The sequence below is a fragment of the Eumetopias jubatus genome, unplaced genomic scaffold, assembly GCF_037043125.1.
Source record: "Eumetopias jubatus isolate StellerSeaLion01/CBP00866 unplaced genomic scaffold, mEumJub1_p1.0 scaffold_1, whole genome shotgun sequence".
In the NCBI taxonomy this organism is placed as follows: Eukaryota; Metazoa; Chordata; class Mammalia; order Carnivora; family Otariidae; genus Eumetopias; species Eumetopias jubatus.
In genome coordinates, this window is record NW_028274807.1 from 166526388 (window position 1) to 166545927 (window position 19540).

The 19540-nt window shown below is 46.8% G+C and overlaps 1 protein-coding gene across 2 annotated transcripts in view; it reads left to right on the forward strand.

The window, feature by feature from the left end:
• Positions 1-3947: 3947 nt before the first annotated feature.
• SEC13 (SEC13 homolog, nuclear pore and COPII component) overlaps positions 3948-19540 on the forward strand; it is a 37820-nt gene continuing 22227 nt past the window's right edge. Inside the window, exons 1-5 of one of the 2 annotated variants that reach the window (XM_028101737.1) lie at positions 3948-4048; positions 7075-7119; positions 9346-9461; positions 11857-12008; positions 12592-12725. In XM_028101737.1, the coding sequence (XP_027957538.1) occupies positions 4046-4048; positions 7075-7119; positions 9346-9461; positions 11857-12008; positions 12592-12725 (450 nt within the window). In that variant the 5' untranslated portion in view covers positions 3948-4045. Of the gene's footprint in view, positions 4049-7074; positions 7120-9311; positions 9462-11856; positions 12009-12591; positions 12726-19540 lie in introns of those variants that run through there. The other variant, XM_028101738.2, reaches the window with a different exon arrangement.

The following is a 19540-nucleotide window of genomic DNA, read 5'->3' on the forward strand; positions in this document are numbered from 1 at the left end:
GGAGGTGGGCAGGGAGGAATATTTCCTCCCTGCGACTCAGGCAGTGCTTTCCCTAACTCTGAAGCAGCCTCCATTGCTCCCGCCGACCCCTCACCATGGCCCCCTCGCCCCCCTGTCCCAATCAGAACACAGAGTAGACAAGAGGGAGGGTGCCCTGCTTTTGAGACCAGACCACTGAAAATGGCGGTACTGGGCCAAGGACTCTGGACCCGTCTCATCCTGGGTAGCCTACTTATTGAATAGCTGCTCTTTTCCCAACCATGCTGAAATGCCACCTGTACCACATACTGATAGCTTATATAGATTTGGGTCTATTTCTGGAATTTCTCTTCTGTTCCCATATCTGGGTGTCTCATCTGGCACCAGCCATACAGTTCTAATTACTGTTGCTTTATATAATGTTTTATCATGTGGAGGAGGGTGAAGTCCCTCCTTTTCTTTTTTTAACAAAATGTCCTGGTTATTGTCTCACAGCTATTCTTTTAAGTAAACTTTAAAATGTTGCCACGTCTTCCACCCCTACCCTTCCCCCACCCAAGGGCCCTGTCATTCTATATGCAAAGGGCTTCCTTTCTGCCATTGTAAGTACTGTTCACTCAGGGTCACTAGATAGAGTGTCCCGTAAGAAGAAACAAAAAGAGCATCCTAAATTTGGGCGGAAGCCAGAAGTTCCTCCCACCATCTCACCTGTACCCTAAGCAAGGGTGTCACCAGGAGAGGCCACCAAGCTCCCCACCCCAATCTCAGTTTGGGACCCAAAGTCACCCACCTTGGTTATGCTGGGGTGGATCCTCCATCTGCCCCAGTCCAGAAGAGGAATAGGGCTCTCTCCCACACCCGGAGCTACCAGATTTGCGTGGCCCAGTTGTTTTTATTTCTAGTTCTCCTCATGAAGAAATCTTTATTCCTGTCTCCCTTTCCGGAACTGCCTTTTTTTTTTTTTTTTTTTTTGGCAGGGGTGGAAGGGGTCACTTCTTGTTCTTTATTCAAAGTTTTTTCAGCGGTTGTGTGATAGGCCCTTTGGGATGCAGCAATTTCTTTCCTGGACCTTCACACCACCCTAACCCCCCCTACCCATTCGTGCTCTACTTATGGGAGGCTGTCAGCTGGGTGTACTGTGACATGCCTCCCACCCTAAACTCCCTCCATAGTGTCTGAGATCCCATTAGAAGATGGGAGGGGTGCGTTTCTTGAAGGCTCTGGGTGTTCCAGAGCCAAGGCCTATCAAACAACAGCAGAAAATCCCCAGCCAGGTCTTTTCCAAGTTCTAAAGCAAGCTCTCCTGTTGTGATGTAGAGATCCTACTCAACCAAGTAGAGGGAAGGGGATCCCAGGCCCTGGGCATCAGCCATCACCCCCTCCACCAAAAACAAGACCTTTGAGGCTGCTCTGGGACCTTCTCAGCCCCCTAAGTCTGTTTTGTAATGCCTGTGGTGCTCTCCCTCCGGACCTTTCCTCTTGGGGGTCGCCACACTTTGCTAACTCTTGTGTGCACATATTTTATAACAGAGTAGCGAGGAAATGGTGCCGCTCCAGCTTCCACAAGCTGCCCGGGCTCTGGGGGGGGCTCTGGGACAATCGGGGCTGGGAAGTGACTGTGCTCTTATTGTACACTCTTTATTTCTCTGTATCTCTGGCTTGTGCTCTTTGTAATTAATGGGATTTGTCTGCCTTTTCAACACTATCCTGAGCAATAACAATAAATGCACACGTGGAAATGCAGACACGGTACACATCACAAGGCCTTTTTCCGCAGGACAGCTGGGTCCCCACCCTCCGTGGATTTGAACTCGGGAAAACGGAGTCCCTGGGAGGGAAAGGCACTTCGTCCAAGGGTGCACAGCTCAGTGGGCGGTCTCTCTCCTTCCACCACATCACATCTTTCAAACTTCCACCACTGAAGGGAGCAAGTTTAACCTGCCATAAGTCATTAACCTTCCATGAGGAACAGTGGACAGTCCCAAAGAGCAAGACTTTGGGAGAAGAGGCCTCAGGAGGAAGAGGAAGAGATTTGGAGACAGTGGGTCGGGGAGGTAGGGGCACATATTGGGGAAAGCTAAGAATGGCGTGATTTGGGGTCTAGGATCAACTGGAGGGAGGAAATAGGACAAAAGATGTAGGTGGCATCCCTAACTGGCGAGGGGAGGGAAGCAGAGGGGAGCCTGGCGTCCTAAGAATCTGAACTTTGCAAACCTCTGCTGAGCATCAGCAGAAAACAAGAATGTGCCCAAACCAAAAAACAATCTCAATATTGGCTCAAAGTTTGAGGGTTGTGCATGTGCATCTTCACACACACACACACACACGCACACACACACACACACACACTAAAGGCCAACCCTTGTCAGGGAGAACTGAGCTTCAGATTAAGCACCATACAGGTCCATCCAAGTTCTAAATGCTTTCACCTCCCAGAGTCCATTTACTCCCAACATCAACGTTGCTTCAGCGTAGGTATTCTAATTCCCACTTAACAGAAGAGGAGACCGCAGCTCAGAGAGATGAAGGGTACACCCAGCCAGAAAGGAGAAGATACAGTAGCGCTCCCAGCAGTCTTGATGCCAGAATTGGCACTTGAAACCTCTATATTATGGTGCCTTTCAGTCCCACCAGCAAATATCTTAATGAATAAGATACAGTTGCTTTGCTTATCCCAAATCCCCAGTCTCTCCAACTTCAATGCCTATACCAGGGAATTCCTTGAATAACAACTATGCCCCATGCCTTATATTTGTATTATATCAAAAATGTCACCGTCCCTGTTTCCTACTTTCGAAAAGCAAGGCTCAGAGAGAAGTGATGCACCAGAGAATCAATGGTACAGCTACAGATGGAAGGCCAGGGCTTGTCCCGTGAAGAACAGCAGACCCAAGAGCTCCACCCACTTTGTCCCCTGCTCCACTTTAAGTGCCGCCCCCCAACATCCTTGCACTATTTCTCCATTAGCGGGGAATAATCTTGAAAGCTGGGGCAGGGGTGGAAGGGTGAGCTGCTGTCTGGAGGCCCAGCCCTTAACTCTGTAAGACCCCACACCCTTGGCCCCCTCTCCCAAGCTCCTTGATGGTCTAGGTCTATCACACTCTCTGAACCTTAACATCATCCCTCCAGCAGTGACCGTCCCCAGCTAGGGATCTTCCATCCAGTGTCGGAGAGAAACTGAGGGACTGTGACTTACTCAAGGGGAGCCTAGGCTCCACCCTAGGTCCCTGGACTCCTTAACACCAGGAGGGGTCCAGATCTGCCAGACCATGCATGTGTGGCTGAGGGGAGCTCCCAGGCCCCGTCCAGCAATACAGCATTCTCCGTGTGCTTGTGGAAAGCCCGGGACTTAGGGGCTGGGGCCACTGGGGTTTGGGTCCTCGGTTCTAGCTGCCGGAGCCTAGCTAAGATCCCACCCTGCCTGGGGTTTCTACCTCACACGATCCCAGGACTGTGGGGAAGGGGCAGTTTGCAGGCATTGGGTCCCACGGCTTGGAGAGGGCAGAGTGAGAGGGCTCAGCCTCTGGTAGCTGGCATTCCCTGGCCTTCTCTGCCCCTGGTCCCAGCTTCGGGTCCTGAGGAGGCACTAACAACGAGGAAGCACTAGGACCGGTCGGTCTACCCACTACCCAAAAAATTACTCATCCTACAATGTTCATCCTAAGGCCGGTCGCACCCAGAACCGCAGGGAGGCGGGTGAAGCTGTAGCTATGAATCCTTCCTTTCGTGTATAGATCTCAGCAAAAGGAGAGAAATGGGCTAGAGCTTCCGATTTCAAAAGCCGCGGGATCAGTCTGGCCACGGAAACGGGAGCCCCACCCCTTTGGTCTCCTGCATTCGGCACACAGAAGCTGGGGGGGGCCTCGGGAGGGCGGGGCGCCGCCCGGGGTGCCGCCCCGGCCGCCCCGGAAAGGCTCGGAACGTTCGTGCGAGCGGACCGCGTTGCCACCCGGCTGTTCCAGCGCCACCGCCGGACCGCCCGCCGGCCCGGCGCCGGAAGTGAGCTGTTCGGGGGCGCCGCCAGGAGCTGCCACGTCCGAGGCTAGGAGCTGCTGCTGTTGCAGCCATGGTGAGTGTTGGGCCCGAGGACGCGGCCCTCTCCCGGGTTCCTTGACCGTGCCAAGGTTCAAGTCCCGGGCTGGGGCCGTTCAGCTCTCCAACGCCGCTGCGGGGTTTGCGGGGTTCTGGCTCTGCCCCTCGGAACCTTTCGTAGTGGGAGGTCAGAGGGAGGCCGCGGAACCTCTTGGAACAATGCGGGCCGCGCGGCTGCCGCGTCTCTCGCTCCTATTTCTTCCTCTTCCCCCAACAATTGAAAACAAAACCCAGAACGCCGTAGAAGCTACTGTATCCTGAGCCCTCAGTAAGTTCCAGGCGTTGTTCATAATGTCAGTCTGCTAACAGCCCCGCAAAATAGGTGCTGCTATTATCGACACTTTACAAATGAGGAAGCTTGAGGTTTGGAGAGGTGAAGCCTCTTACACTACTAGTTAAGTGGCAGGACAGATTCGAACCCTCTTAACCACTCCCTTCTACCACCTACCACTTCTCCCAGGAGAGATGTAATGTGGACATAGACGTAGGGCCCCGAAGTATGATGGGCAATTCAAGAAACTGATGTAAGGATGAGCTAAGTTACTCTCTGAAGGTAGGGACTCGAGTTTTTAAATCTCTGTGGTATCCAGTGTACAGTCATTCCATATTTACTCATTGAGTGAATGACTGAATGGTAACTAATGAATAAAAGTGCGCAAAATGAAAAAAGCCCAGAGTAGGGGTTCAGGTAACCAGTGCTCTCAGGAAAATGGGTGTGCCTGGGGTTTTGAGGGAACCTGGATGAACCAGAAGTCAGGTCACTGAGTTTAGTTCTTGCCCTGCGGGATTTGAAATTACTCATCTCTTTAGGCCCCTGATTCTTCAGCTGCTGAGTAGATAGAATCTCTTATGCTCTGATACTCAGTTCTCTAAATGAAATTTTAACTCTTCAATTCTGAAGAGCTGAATTGTTTTAAGGGCTGACTCTTACTACTTAACAAGGACCAGGGGCACCTGGGTGGCTCAGTCGTTAAGCATCTGCCTTCGGGTCAGGTCATGGTCCCCTCGTCTTGGGATCGAGCCCTACATCGGGCTCCCTGCTCCACGGGAAGTCTTCTCCCTCTCCCACTGCCCCTGCTTGTGTTCCCTCTCTCGCTATCTCTCTCTGTCAAATAAATAAAATCTTTAAAAAAAAAAAAAAAAACAAGGACCAGACAACATGAGGTACTGGGGGGGGCGGGGGAGGACTTTTTTGAAAAACAAAACAGAAACACTTGTTCAGAAGTATGGTTCACCATCCAAGCTGGTGCATGAGAGTGGTTAAAAATACATGCTAGTTATCCTTAAGGCCCTTTGGTGACCTGGAATGAAACTACCAGGAAACTTTTCTTCCTGACTCTGCTTAGCCCTTGGCCATTTGATTTAGGGAATTCAGTGTAACAGCTACTTTATGTTCTCGATAGGCAGCCTAGTGGAGTGGAAAGCTTTGTGAGCTGGGAATTAACAGGTGGGGCTCTTTTTCCGGCTCCTCCTTTAACCGGGTCTGTCCCTTTGGCAAGCGCTCCCTCTTCTCTGGACTCCTTCAGTTCCTTAGTTATCAGACCGCTCCAGTTAATTCTGCCCTTTGTCCTTCCCGGTGCACATGTGAAAGCACTTTGGGTAACCTAGACAGCTTGGCAAGAGTAGGAGATGCTTCTCTTTATCTTTCTTACTTGCCTCTGCAGACCTTGGAGGTCCAGTTATTAGGAAGTCTCGAAATTGATGAGAGAACCTGTGCTTACTTGATAAGTACCTCTTGAACTGCTTTGCCCCGGTGCTCTTCCAATGCCCACCTTTTGGAAAAGTCACGTCAGACTTTATACCGGCAGGGCTTATGCTGGAAAAAGATGAAATGGGGGAAGTGGTAAGAAATATCAGTTCCAAACTGAAACCTCCCTTTCAACCCTTTTCTATCCCCAGAATTTAAAGAGAATAGTGGTTGAGCAAAGTAAAACTTTTTGTTCATTTATTTATTCATTCAGCAAGCAGTCACTTGAGTTCCTTTTGGTTGCAAAGCACTGTGCAGGGTGATTTGAAAAGATCAGAACTGTGGATGACACAGACCCTGGTCCAAGGAGCTCACTTTCTGGTTGAGAGAAGAAAGGGTGTAAAGTGTTGTAGACATTCAGTGCTTCAGATATTCAGAGGAGTCCAGCTGGTTGGAGAATCTGGGAATCTTCCAAGAAGAGGGGGCATACGGTGATGGGTATTAAGGAGGACACTTACTGCATGGAGCACTGTTATATGCAAACAGTGAATCATGGAACACTACATCAAAAACTAATGATGTAAGGTATGGTGACTAACATAAAATAAAATTTTAAAAAGGGGAGCATAATTTGAGCTGGACCTCATAGAGTGAGTGGGGGGTGATGACCATGGCATCTGTGTTCCAGCCCCATAAGCTGCTCAGCCCTGGATCCCAGGAGGTGACAGCCTAGGATCTGTCATAGGTGGTGGACCGGGGAGCAGTCCACCTTGAATCAGTTCTCCAGGTCTTAGGTATTACTCTGATATGCCCAAAACTGCCTGTAAGATCAGAGGCGCTGTCATCCAGGAAGGGAACAACAGCCATAGATCCCCCAGCATCCCTCTTCACCCTCAAAGTGGTGAAGACTGGTTGCCATTCTCCCCTCTTTGGTCATGTTATTCCCTCTGCTTGGATTATACTTTTTTCCCCCTGTGCCACCTGGCAAATTCCTCATCATCTAAGCCCCAGTTCATGTCTACTACCACCACCAGCTCTTCAGGCCGCTATAGTACATGTAAACTTCTGTTAAAGTACTCATCCTTCCATTTTACGGTTACTTCTGTACAAGATTTTCAGGGGCAAGAATACTTAATTTATGTCTATATCTCCAGTCCCTGGCATGGTGCTTAGCAAAAAGGAGGTACTTAAAGTAAATGTTTAATGAGTGAGCGAACAGATGCAGTCAAGAACCTTGGTAATGACCGGTAGTTTTAATAAGATGATTGCATTCTAACTGCCATCTGTTCATTTACCAACTGTATCTTTGGTTCTAGGTGTCAGTAATTAACACTGTGGACACTTCCCATGAGGACATGATTGTAAGTATTCCTTTAGCCTTCCCTTACGGGCTATAGCTGTGGGCATTTCAGTGCAGGGGAAGCATTTCTGTTGCTCATTCATGAATCCAGTGTAGCTTTGCACCCTTGAGTCAGGCTGTAGCCTCAGCATATGGTTAGTCTCCCAGCAATGCCTGCCATGTTGTCAGGGCTGTGGCATTCTGGTCGCTCTCTGGTAGGAGGAACCTAGGAATGGTTTATAGCTCAGGGCCCTCAGTCTCCAGGCCAACAAAGTAACCTGTTCTGGGATGTAGGCTAAGTCAGTGTGAAACTTTGGACAATAGTCTCTTCCCACCTGCCTTCCCCATGCTGCCACTGCTTAGCCCCTTTGGAAAGGGGGCTGAAAGAAGAGAGAATGGGAAGGTAACTTAGTACAAGGGCAGAGAGCAGGCACAGCGAAAGCCCAGAGCAGAGCCAGGTAGGACCACCACAGACAGTGGGCCAGGCAAAGCCCTTTGAACCAGAAGTCATTAACTCAGGGCGTTTCCTGAGAGACATACACGGGGCTCAGTATCAGAGGACAGGGCAGTGGGAGAAGGTCCAGAGGTTAAAGTCTCTAGCAGCAAAGATGCAGACTCTGCTTTATGCAGAGCCAAACAGTCCAGGCAGCCTCTGAGCAAAACTCTGGTCAGCCAGTTTACAGCATTTCATCTCAGGGCTCCTGCCCACCAGTGGTTGCTTTTTATCTTCTGAGAGGTTGCCTGGTCTCAAGTTGTATATGTTTCCTGAATACAGTCATTTAACCACACCCTCTTGGAGACAGTGTGGTACCTTGGGTAAGAAAATCCAATCTGAGACTCCCTAGCCAATTTCTTAGCTCTTCTGAGCCGGCCTTGATTTCGTCATAGCTAAAATGGGAAAAATAATGGATATGCTACCTACTTGTGTAGTTTGGGTTTGAGAAACAGATGAAGCAAAATAGCAATGGCTGATGTCTGCATGTTCACTAAGTGTCAGACCCCGTGCCATATACTTTCATTCAGTGTCTCATTGAACCTTCATAACAACCCTTAAAGCAGATGCCACCATTAGCCCCATTTAAAAAGGAGGAAACTGAGGTTCAAGGAAATTATGTCATTTTTTCCAGACAGCAGGTAAGGTAAGGAGTTGGATTTAAATCTTTTAGGTACTATGCCTTACTTCCTCCCAAAGTGTGTGACAGCACTCTGCAGGAGAAGTACCTAAGAAATCTAAACACTTGCATTGTCTCTTTTCCAAGAAGCCAAGACCAAGAATAGTGGAGGGGGTTGACTTCCAAAGAAGAGTCAGGTTGTTTTTCTCAGGGAGGTGAGGAAGGAATGTTGAAGCAAACAGAATGACTGCTTCTGTTGAAAGGATATTAATTGTTCCTGAATACCAAAAGAGTGACAGCTGATAGTTCCTAACAGCCCCAAGGTGAGACAGCTGAGGAAGGTGCCACCTGTTGGAATAGGGAACAAAGAGGAAGGACCAGGATGTGCAGTGGGACAGCAGACCTTGTGGCTCAGAGGAACAAGATAGACAAGAGCTGTAGGCAGAGACCGGCCCTAGGTCTGCGTGGCCAGTCAGCATCAAGAAGGTTGGTTCATCAGTGGTGGGACTAGTGACATTTAAGGTATGGGTGGATAGTCTGGGGTACTGGACATACTACTAGGAAAAAGGTCTAGTAAAAATCCAGGAACAAAGGTCCACAAAGGATCTAGGGCCATGGGTGGAGGAAGGAGCCCAAACGTCTGAATAGACCCTTGTGTCCAGGCCACATGGGCATTATGGAGGACTTCACTGGGCCCTCAGAGGCTGCTCCTTTGCGTCAGCATTAGCCCTGGGGTCTGGGGCTGAGCTGAACCTGCAGCTCACAGTAACCCACAGAGCCTCAGAACATGGTGGGGCCTGAGGAAGGAAGAAGAAAAAGGAGGCTAGCTAGGCACTGTTTCGTCTCCCATACCCACCCTACAGAATAGGATTGGAAACGGCTTCCCCTCTGTATGTAAAGGGTCTGAAAGCAGCTAGGTATGGTGGTGGTTTTTTTTTTTTTTTTGTCCCTTTCAGTACAACATTTCCTGTCTGAGAAATGGCATGTCGAGATGCTAGCTTGTTGCCTGGTAGTGATGCTGCTTTGAGGTTAGATTAATTTCAGGTGAGCTCTGGTCCAAACTAGATTCTGTCCTGGTGACTCCCCACCCCCACCCACCCAGCCTGCAGGCTTCCCAAGCTGTCCTCCCTTTGCAGCATGATGCCCAGATGGACTACTATGGCACCCGCCTAGCAACCTGCTCATCAGACAGGTCTGTCAAAATCTTCGATGTGCGAAATGGAGGACAGATCCTCATTGCCGACCTCAGGGGGTGAGTGCAGCCAAGTCTGGGTGAGGTCTCAGAATGGTTGGGTTTCTCAGGCATGGCAGGTAAAGCTGAGAACCCAGATCAGAGGAGCCCCACAGTGCATTTAGCAGAGAGGACACCCCAGTCCCAGCCAGGCAGCTGTCCTCAGCAGGATGAATCCCAACTTTGCTTCCCAAAAACCCACCAGAAGACCTTGGGTAAGAGTCAGTCTACCTCTCGAAGACTTCATCTGCTCACCCTCAAAATGGGGTGTTGCTGCCTCTTCCCGGGTAGAGCCTATTCACAGCATGCCTTCAGTAGCTACTGCTGCTTTTAAAAGTGGGAAAGAACTTTTTCTTTGGTTTTTGGTGTTTTTTTTTTTTTTTAAGTTTAGCCAACATGATCTAAAGTGTCACTCAAAGGCAATAATGTAAGAATAATGTTAATGTAATAAAAAAAAATAATGTTAGTGTAAGAATGCATTAGTAATTACATAAGTCCTATAATTTTGCCTATTCGCGTGCCCACGGCAGATACTCAGTGAATATTTACAAATGTTTGCTTTTCCCTCTCCCTACAAGATTCTTGAGATCCTGGCTCATTTTTATGGCTACACCTCTACTGCTTTCCCCCAGCCCACTGCCTTTCAAATAAATAGGAGTTCTTAACCTGGGTTCCACAGATCTCTGAGGGTTCTGTGGATAGAATTCAGGGGCTGGTGAACTGGGGCTGAGAAAAAAAATCACATCTTTATTGTCAGTGACTCAGCTAGTTAGCATTTCCTTCAATGATGGATGTAGGCCAGAAACCACAGTAGTATTCAGAGCACCTGGAACTTTGTTACCAGTAGAAGACACAGATATCTTCATATCACATTCCAGTTATAGCTGTCTCAAAATAGCACTTAGGCTTATCACTACTTTGAAATGAGAGTGGTTATTAGGCCTGCCACTAGAGCTTGTTAGTTAACGTGCTAACAGAGAAGCACATGTATCACTATATTATAGATCCCTCTTTAACATTTTACTGAGTGTATTTCATTATGATTGGCTTTCCTTTATAATCATAGCTCCGTGTGTTGTAGCCATTATTCTGAGAAAGGACCAAAGCCTTCAGCAGACTGCACAGGAGAAATTAAGATCCCTGACAAGTAGGAGCTCAGTACACGTTTGTTAACTAAATTAAGGCATAACTAAGTAGCCATTTGGGGAGAGGGGTGTAGAAGTTCCCCTCTTCCTGAGTGTCAGAAATGAAGTGACTGAGGGATCCGATGCTACTCGCCCTGTGCAACCTGCTGCCGGCACTGGCAGAGGAGGTCACACCTGCCCTGTTTTTCTTACACTGAAAAGATGTGCACTATCAGAGGGATCAAAAATTCACACCCCCTTCTTTTTTTGCCTCAGTTTAAACTATGCTAGTTGTAGGACATTTTCGTCTCCTGAGAGTTTCCCTGGCGGCTCCTTTGTGAGGCCCGGGTGTTGTCCCAGCCGGAGGGAGGAGGACACTTTTGAGTGTCTGCAGCCCGGGGTTGGACGAGTGAACAGGGAGCAGCAATACCAGCTGATAGGCATGAATAATTTTTTCTTTTCTTGTGCCCAGCACTGTTCCAGGCTTTTTGTGTGAGTTATCACCTATATTTCCCCTCATGAGCACACTGTGAAAGGAGTCTTGCTGATATCTCCATTAGGAGACTAAGCCACTGAAAGGACGTGGCCCGTGCCTAGGGTCAAACAGCTAGAGAATGGGAGTGGGGGTGAAAGAGCCGGGACCATCACCTGTCTGCCGTGTCACTTCTTGTGTGCTGGGTGGTGCCCACCCTTGCCTGGGCCTGAGAGACGGCCCCAATACAGAGCCCAGCACCGGGTATGTGCTCAGAGAGTACTCACCAGGTGAATGCATAAAGATCAGAAGAGCGGAAGAGAGACATGCCCTTAAACAAATTAAGAGAATAGTGGCAAACATGAAACAGTGCCTGCTCAAAAAGTTAACCATTTGGAAGGATGAGTAGCGATTCACTCTACAAAGCACTTGTGGGTGCAAACCCTGGATTGATCGGTGCACAAATGAATAGGCTGAGAGGCTTCTCCTGAGGATGGCAGATGTAGGTGGTGCTGGCTGCAGTGCAGGTCAAGAGAGGGAGGATTCTGTCAGGTTGGGACAGAGAGGCTGACTTAGAGTCCTGATTTGTTTTCAAAGCCTCTGTAACGTCTGGGCCTCAGGATCTTCAGTGCCCAACAAAGGTCTCTTTTGGCAGTGACTTCATATAGCTCTCCCTTAGGAAATTCTTAGGCAGCTCTGTCCTGAGATGCTGTATCTGCCTACCAAGAACGCCATTCAGTTCCGTCCAAAGTAGTGGCTGGCAGAGCATTGCAGGTTCCTGTGACCCATCTGAGCAGCCTCTGACCCTGTCCCCTTGTAGTCATGAGGGTCCTGTGTGGCAAGTGGCCTGGGCCCACCCCATGTATGGCAACATCCTGGCATCCTGCTCCTATGACCGGAAAGTCATTATCTGGAAGGAGGAGAATGGCACCTGGGAGAAGACGCACGAACACACGGGACACGACTCCTCAGGTACAGCGAGTGTGGTAGGAGCAGCTGGGCGGGGCTTGTTGCCTGGCTACCACTCCCATACCCTTCCCCTCGATGCTCCTCGTTTGTCCCTTGGCTTTGGTTGGCTTTTCTGTCGTCTGTCCACAGCAGAGGTAAGGCCCTAAGACCTAAAGCCAGTCTAAAGCAAAATAAGAAAAGGAAAAAACAACACAGTGAGGTGTTTGTTTTTAATTTTATTCGTTTTAAGTACTGGCCTTTATTCTCAGATTATTGTCTACTTTTTTCCCTAGTTTTATTAATTTATTTTTATTAACATATGGTGGTATATTGGTTTCGGGTATATATTATGATTCATATTTCTGTCCATTACTCCATGCTCATTACAGTAAGCGAACTCCTAATGCCCTTTATCTGTTTCATCTCATCCTACTTTCTGTTAAGGTAGACTGTAGGTTTTGAAATTATGATATTCACAGGTGATGGGTTTTTAAAATCTCGTTATCTTTCTCCTGGTGATCCCTGCAATTTTTTACTTTAAAAATTTAGTAAAATGGTAAACCTGGGAAATCGAAGTCGGCTAACTATGCCTCCCTCCTTCCTGCAGTAAACTCTGTGTGCTGGGCCCCCCATGACTATGGCCTAATACTGGCCTGTGGGAGCTCAGATGGGGCCATCTCCCTGCTGACATACACCGGAGAGGGCCAGTGGGAAGTGAAGAAGATCAACAATGCTCACACTGTAAGTCCACACCTTGCTGTGTGTGGAGGGTAGCTCTGCGGCCTTGCCATGTGTCTCCTGGAGACTCCCTAGAGAGGTGGCAGGAGTAGCGTCACTGCTGTGTGGGGGACTGGGGAGGGACTGATGCTCAGACATGCTTGGTGGGTCAGTTTTGAGCCTCTTTAGCCTGAAGCCAGACAGACGCTGCATCCAGGGAGGCCAGGCTGTACCAGCCTCATTCAGCCCAGGGCAGGGGGTTGGCACGGGTTCCTCCTTGCAGGCTCCCAGATCGGGGAGGGTCAGGGCGTTGGCAAGGTGGCGGCAGCAGCGTGTCTCCCTGCTGCCTTTGCTGTGGACACTTCAAGTTGACATGCTTGCAGTGGTCATTGAGACCCCCTAGAACTGAGTGGTGTTATAAAGAGACCATCATGGGAATTCAGTTCCTTGCACTTCCAGTCATTAGATGTTGAAATAGTCAAGAAAGCACTATGGACAGGGAATATCTCACAGTACTCGAGCCCCCACTGTGTGTCAGTCATGTAATCCTCACAAATGTCTGTAAATGAAAGAAGAAACTACCAAATGTACAGACTTGCAAGGTAAGCAGTCCTGTTCCCATTTTATGGTGAGACAGATGAGGTTCAGAAAAAGTAGATGACTTAGAGAAGGTCCTGTGCTAGCGTTAGGATCCAGAATCTGTGTGCCTTCTCACTAGACAACAGTTCCAGCTTTGGTGGCCCTAGATACTTCTGAAATCTGCCCAGATGGAAACTTAGTAGCTCCCCAGCTTGACACTGTACTTGTGTACTTCTCAAATTCAGGGGATCCACAGCCTGTCCAGCCCCCAAGACCCCAGGAACCTATCTCAGAGTCTTTACTTGAGGTGCTCAGATTCCCATCTACTGACTGACTTGCCAACATGAATAGGCTGAGGGGCTTCTGGGAAGATGTTGGGGAGGGGCATCACAGCCTTTCAGTCTTTCCTCATCTCTCCATAAAAACCCACAGAGCAGCTAGATAGCACAGCCGAAACCTCATGAACATTTTGAGCAAAACTAAGTAACAAGATATTTCCACAAACTCCAAAATAGAAGCAGAGAGGAATAAACCAGCAACAACCACAAGACTGCATGGTATTGGTATCTGAGCAGGAGGAAGCAGTGGGGTGCCTTCTAACAGATCTGTGAAGGGAAGTACTGCCAAAATAGCGAGCAAGGATTCACTGGAAAGCATAGCTGGCCAGTTTTTTGTTTTTTGGGGGTTTTCTTTAAAGATTTTATTTATTTATTTGTCAGAGAAAGAGAGAGGCAGGCAGAGGGAGAAGCAGGCTCCCCGCTGAGCAAGAGTCCGATGCAGGACTCGATCCCAGGACCCTGGGATCATGACCTGAGCCGAAGGCAGCCGCTTAAACGACTGAGCCACCCAGGTGCCCCATAGCTAGCCAGTTTAAGAACAGCAGCTGAAACTAGGAGAAGTTTGGGGGTTTCTTTTGTTTTTAACCTTTTTTTTTAATTGATATACAATTGACATCATAAAATTCACCCTTTTTAAAGTATACGATTCTGTAGGCTTTCGTATATTCACAAAGTTGTGCAGCTATCCCTGTTCATTTTCAGAACTGTTTCATCACCCCAAAAAGAATCCTCATTAGCACTCCCTCTCCACTCTGCCCCCTACCTAGGCAGCCACTAATTTACTTTCTGTGTGGATTTGCCTATTCAGGACATTTCCTCTGAGTGGGATCCTACAACACAGGCATACCTCGGAGCTGTTGTGGGTTGGTTCCAGACCAACGCAAAAAAGGGAATCAGGAATTTTTTGGTTTCCCAGTGCATAGAAAAGTTACATTTACACTGTCTTATAGTCTTTTAGGTGCAATAGCAGCATTGGCTCTAAAAAACCGTATACATACCTTAATTAAAATTTACTTTATTGCTGAAAAATGCTAAGAATTATCTGAGTGGTCATCGAGTTGTAATACTTTTTTGCTGGTGGAGGGTCTTGCCTCAGTGTTTGGCTGCTGACCATGGTGTTTGAAGGCTGGGGTGGCGGTGGTAATTTCTTAAAATAAGACAGCACTGAAGTTTCACGCATCAGTTGACTCTTCCTTTCACAGACGATTTCTCTATAACATGCAATGCTGTTTGATAGCATTTTACCCACACTAGAACTTTTAAAATTGGAGTCAGTCCTTTCAGACCCTGCTGCTGCTTTGTCAACTAAATGTATGTAATATTCTAAATCTTTTGTTGTCATTTCAACAGTCTTCACAGCATCTTCAGCAGGAGTAGATTCCATCTCAAGAAACCACTTTCTTTGCTCATATATAAGCAGTTCCTCATCTTGTCAAAGTTTGATCATGAGATCACAGCAATTCAGTCACGTCTTCAGGCTCCACTTCTAATTCGAGTTCCCTTTGCACCACATCCGTAGTCACTTCCTCCCCTGAAGTCTTGAACCCCTCATAGTCATCCATGAGGGTGGGAATCAACTTCTGTTTGTGTTGATATTTTGGCCTCTTCCCGTGAATCACAAATGTTCTTAATGGCATCTAAAATGGTGAATCCTTTCCAGAAGGTTTTCACTTTACTTTGCCCAGATCCATCAGAGGAATCACTATGGCGGTTATAACCATATTATAATAATAATTAAATAATAAGACTTCAGAGTAGAAATTACTCCTTAATCCATGGAAATTGCTGAACGGATGTTGTGTTAGCTGGCATGAAATTGACATTAATCTCGTACATCTCCATCAGAGCTCTTGGGTGACCAGGTACGTTGTCGGTGAGCAGTAACATTTTAAAGGAATCTTTGAGTAGTAGGTCTCAAGAGTGGGCTTAAAATATTCAGTAAACTGCATTGTAAACAGATATGCTGTCATCCAGGGTTTGTTCCATTTATAGATCACAGGCAGAGTAGATTTAGCATAATTTTTAAGGACCCCACCATTTTCTGGATGGTAAATGAGCACTGGCTTCAACTTCAAGTCACCAGCTGCCTTAGTCCCTAACAAGAGAGTCAGTCTGTCCTTTAAACCTTTAAAGCCAGGCAAGTCCTAGATAGCATCTTCCAATAGAAGGCCATTGCTACGTTGAAAATTTGTTGTTTAGTGTAACCACCTTCATTAATGATCTCAACTAGATCTCTTGTATAACTTGCCGCTGCTTCTATATTAGCACTTACTGCTTCACCTCTGCTCTTTTATGGAGAGGGCTTCTTTCCTTAAGCCTCATGAACCACCTCTGCTAGCTTCACACTTCCCTTCTGCAGCTTCCTCACCTCTCAGCCTTCACAGAATTACAGAGTGTTAGGGCCTTGCTCTCCATTAGGCTCTGGCTAAGGGAATGTTGTGGCTGGTGTTATCTTCTCTCTAGACCACTACAACCTTCTCCATATCAGCAATAAGGTTGTTTCACTTTCTTATCATTTGTGTGTTCACTGGAGTAGCACTTTTTATTTCCTTCAAGGGCTTTTCCTTTGGGGGTGCCTGGGTGGCTCAGTCGGTTAAGCGTCTGCCTTCGGCTCAGGTCATAATCTCAGGGTCCTGGGATCGAGCCCCACATCGGGCTCCCTGCTTGGCGGGAGGCCTGCTTCTCCCTCTCCCACTCCCCCTGCTTGTGTTCCCTCTCTCTCTGTCTCTGTCTCTCTGTCAAATAAATAAATCTTTTAAAAATAATTAATTTAATTAAATTTTTAAAAGAACTTTGCATTCACAACTTAGCTGTTCAGTACAAGAGGCCTAGCTTTTTTGGTCTATCTCAGCTTTTGACATACCTTCCTCACTAAGCTGAATCATTTCTAGCTTTTGATTTAAAGTGAGAGACATGGTCCTCTTACTTGAACACTTAGAGGCCATCGTAGGGTTATTAATTGGCCTAATCTTAATATTGTGTTTCAGGGAATAGGAGACCCAAGTAGAGGGCGAGAGAAGGGAGGAACAGCCAGTAAGTGGAGCAGTCAGAACACACAAAACATTTATCAAATAAGCTTGCCATTTTATATGGATATAATTCATGGTGCCCCAAAATAGTTGCAATAGTAACATCAAAGATTGCTGATCACCATAAAAGTATATAATCATGAAAAAATTTGAAATATGAGAATTAACAAAATGTGACACGGAGACACAAAGTGAGCAAATACTATTGGAAAAATGGCACCAATAGACTTCCTTGACAAAGGGTTGCCACACACCTTCAATTTGTAAAAGAATAACTGTGAATCTCAATAACGTGAAGCACAGTTGAAAGAAGTATGCCTATATGTGACCTTTTGTGACTGGCTTCTTTCACTTAACATGTTTTCAGGGTTCATATCATAGTATGTATTAGTGCTTTATATCTCTGGCTGTATGATATTCAAGCATATGAATTTACATATATTCTTGAGCCATTTCTCAGCTAATGGACATCTTCAGCCATTATGAATAATGCTGCTATGAACATTCCTGTATTTTTGTGAGCATATGTTTTTAATTTTCTTGGGTATATACTTAGGAGTAGAATTACTAAGTCAGGGATGCCTGGTGGCTCAGTCGGTTAAGCATCCGCCTTGGACTCAGGTCATGATTTCAAGGCCCTGGGATTGAGCCCATCAGGCTCCCTGCTCAGTGGGGGGTCTGCTTCTCCCTCTCTCTCTGCCTCTCCCCCCCCCGCTTGTGTCCTGTCTCTCTCTTTCAAATAAATTAAATCTTTTTTAAAAGATTTTTTTTTAAATCTATTAAGTCAGAAAGTCCCTCTTTAACTTTTTTTATGTTATGTTAATCACTATACCTTACATCATTAGTCTTTGATGTAGTGTTCCATGATTCATTGTTTGAGTATAACACCCAGTGCTCCATTCAGTACGTGCCCTCTTTAATACCCATCACCAGGCTAACCCATCCCCCCACCCCCTCCCCTCTAGAACCCTCAGTTTGTTTCTCAGAGTCCATCGTCTCTCATGGTTCGTCTCCCCCTCTGATTTCCACCCCCTTCATTTTTCCCTTCTTTTTTTTTTTTAAACATATAATGCATTATTCGTTTCAGAAGTACAGGTCTGTGATTCATCAGTCTTACACAATTCACAGCGCTCACCATAGCACATACCCTCCCCAATGTCTGTCACCCACTTACCCCATCCCTCCCACCCCCCACCACTCCAGCAACCCTCAGTTCGTTTCCTGAGATTAAGAATTCCTCATATCAGTGAGATCATATGATACATGTCTTTCTCTGATTGACTTATTTCGCTTGGCATAATATCCTCTAGTTCCAATCCACGTCATTGCAAATGGCAGGATTTCGAGGTTTTTGGGTTTTTTTTTTAAGATTGTATTTATTTGACACAGAGAGACACAGTGAGAGAAGGAACACAAGCAGGGGGAGTGGGAGAGGGAGAAGCAGGCTTCCTGCGGAGCAGGGAGCCCGATGCAGGGCTCGATCCTAGGACCCTGGGATCATGACCTGAGCCAAAGGCAGACATCTTAACACTGAGCCACTCAGGTGCCCCATCATGTTTTGTTTTGTTTTGTTTTTTGATACCTGCATAATATTCCATTGTATATATATATATATATATATATATACACACACCACATCTTCTTTATCCATTCATCTGTCGATGGACATCTTGGCTCTTTCCAGAGTTTGGCTATTGTGGACATTGCTGCTATAAACATCGGGGTGCACATACCCCTTCGGATCACTACATTTGTATCTTTGGGGTAAATACCCAGTAGTGCAATTCCTGGGTCGTATGGTAGCTCTGTTTTCAACTTTTTGAGGAACCTCCATACTGTTTTCCAGAGTGGCTCCACTGGCTTGCCTTCCCACAAACAGTGTAGGAGGGTTCCCTTTCTCCACATCCTCATCAACATCTGCCATTTCCTGACTTGTTAATTTTAGCCATTCTGACTGGTGTGAAGTGCTATCTCATTGAGGTTTTGATTTGGATTTCCCTGATGCCGAGCGATGTTGAGCACTTTTTCATGTGCCTGTTGGCTATTTGGATGTCTTCTTTGGAAAAATGTCTGTTCATGTCTTCTGCCCATTTCTTGATTGGATTATTTGTTCTTTGGGTGTTGAGTTTGATAAGTTCCTTACAGATTTTGGATACTAGCCCTTTATCTGATACATCATTTGCAAATATCTTCTCCCATTCTGTTGGTTGTGTTTTGGTTTTGTTGACTGTTTCCTTTGCTGTGCAAAAGGTTTTTATCCTGATGACGTCCCAATAGTTCATTTTTGCCCTCGCTACCCTGCCTTTGGCTGTGTTTCTAGGAAGAAGTTGCTGCGGCTGAGGTCAAAGAGGTTGCTGCCTGTGTTCTCCTTTAGGATTTTGATGGACTCCTGTCTCACGTTTAGGTCTTTCAACCATTTGGAGTCTATTTTTGTGTGTGGTGTAAGGAAATGGTCCAGTTTCATTCTTCTGCATGTGGCTGTCCAATTTTCCCAACACCATTTGTTGAAGAGACTGTCTTTTTTCCATTGGACATTCTTTCCTGCTTTATCGAAGATTAGTTGACCATAGAGTTGAGGGTCCATTTCTGGGCTCTCTATTCTGTTCCACTGATCTGTGTGTCTGTTCGTGTGCCAGTACCATACTGTCTTGATGATTACAGCTTTGTAATAGAGCTTGAAGTCCGGAATTGTGATGCTACCAGCTTTGCTTTATTTTTCAGCATTCCTCTGGCTATTCAGGGCTGGTTCCATACAAATTTTAGGATTATTTGTTGCATTTCTTTGAAAAAAGTGGATAGTATTTTGATAGGAATTGCATTAAATGTGTAGATTGCTCTGGGTAGCATTGACGTCTTCACAATATTTGTTCTTCCAATCCATGAGCATGGAACG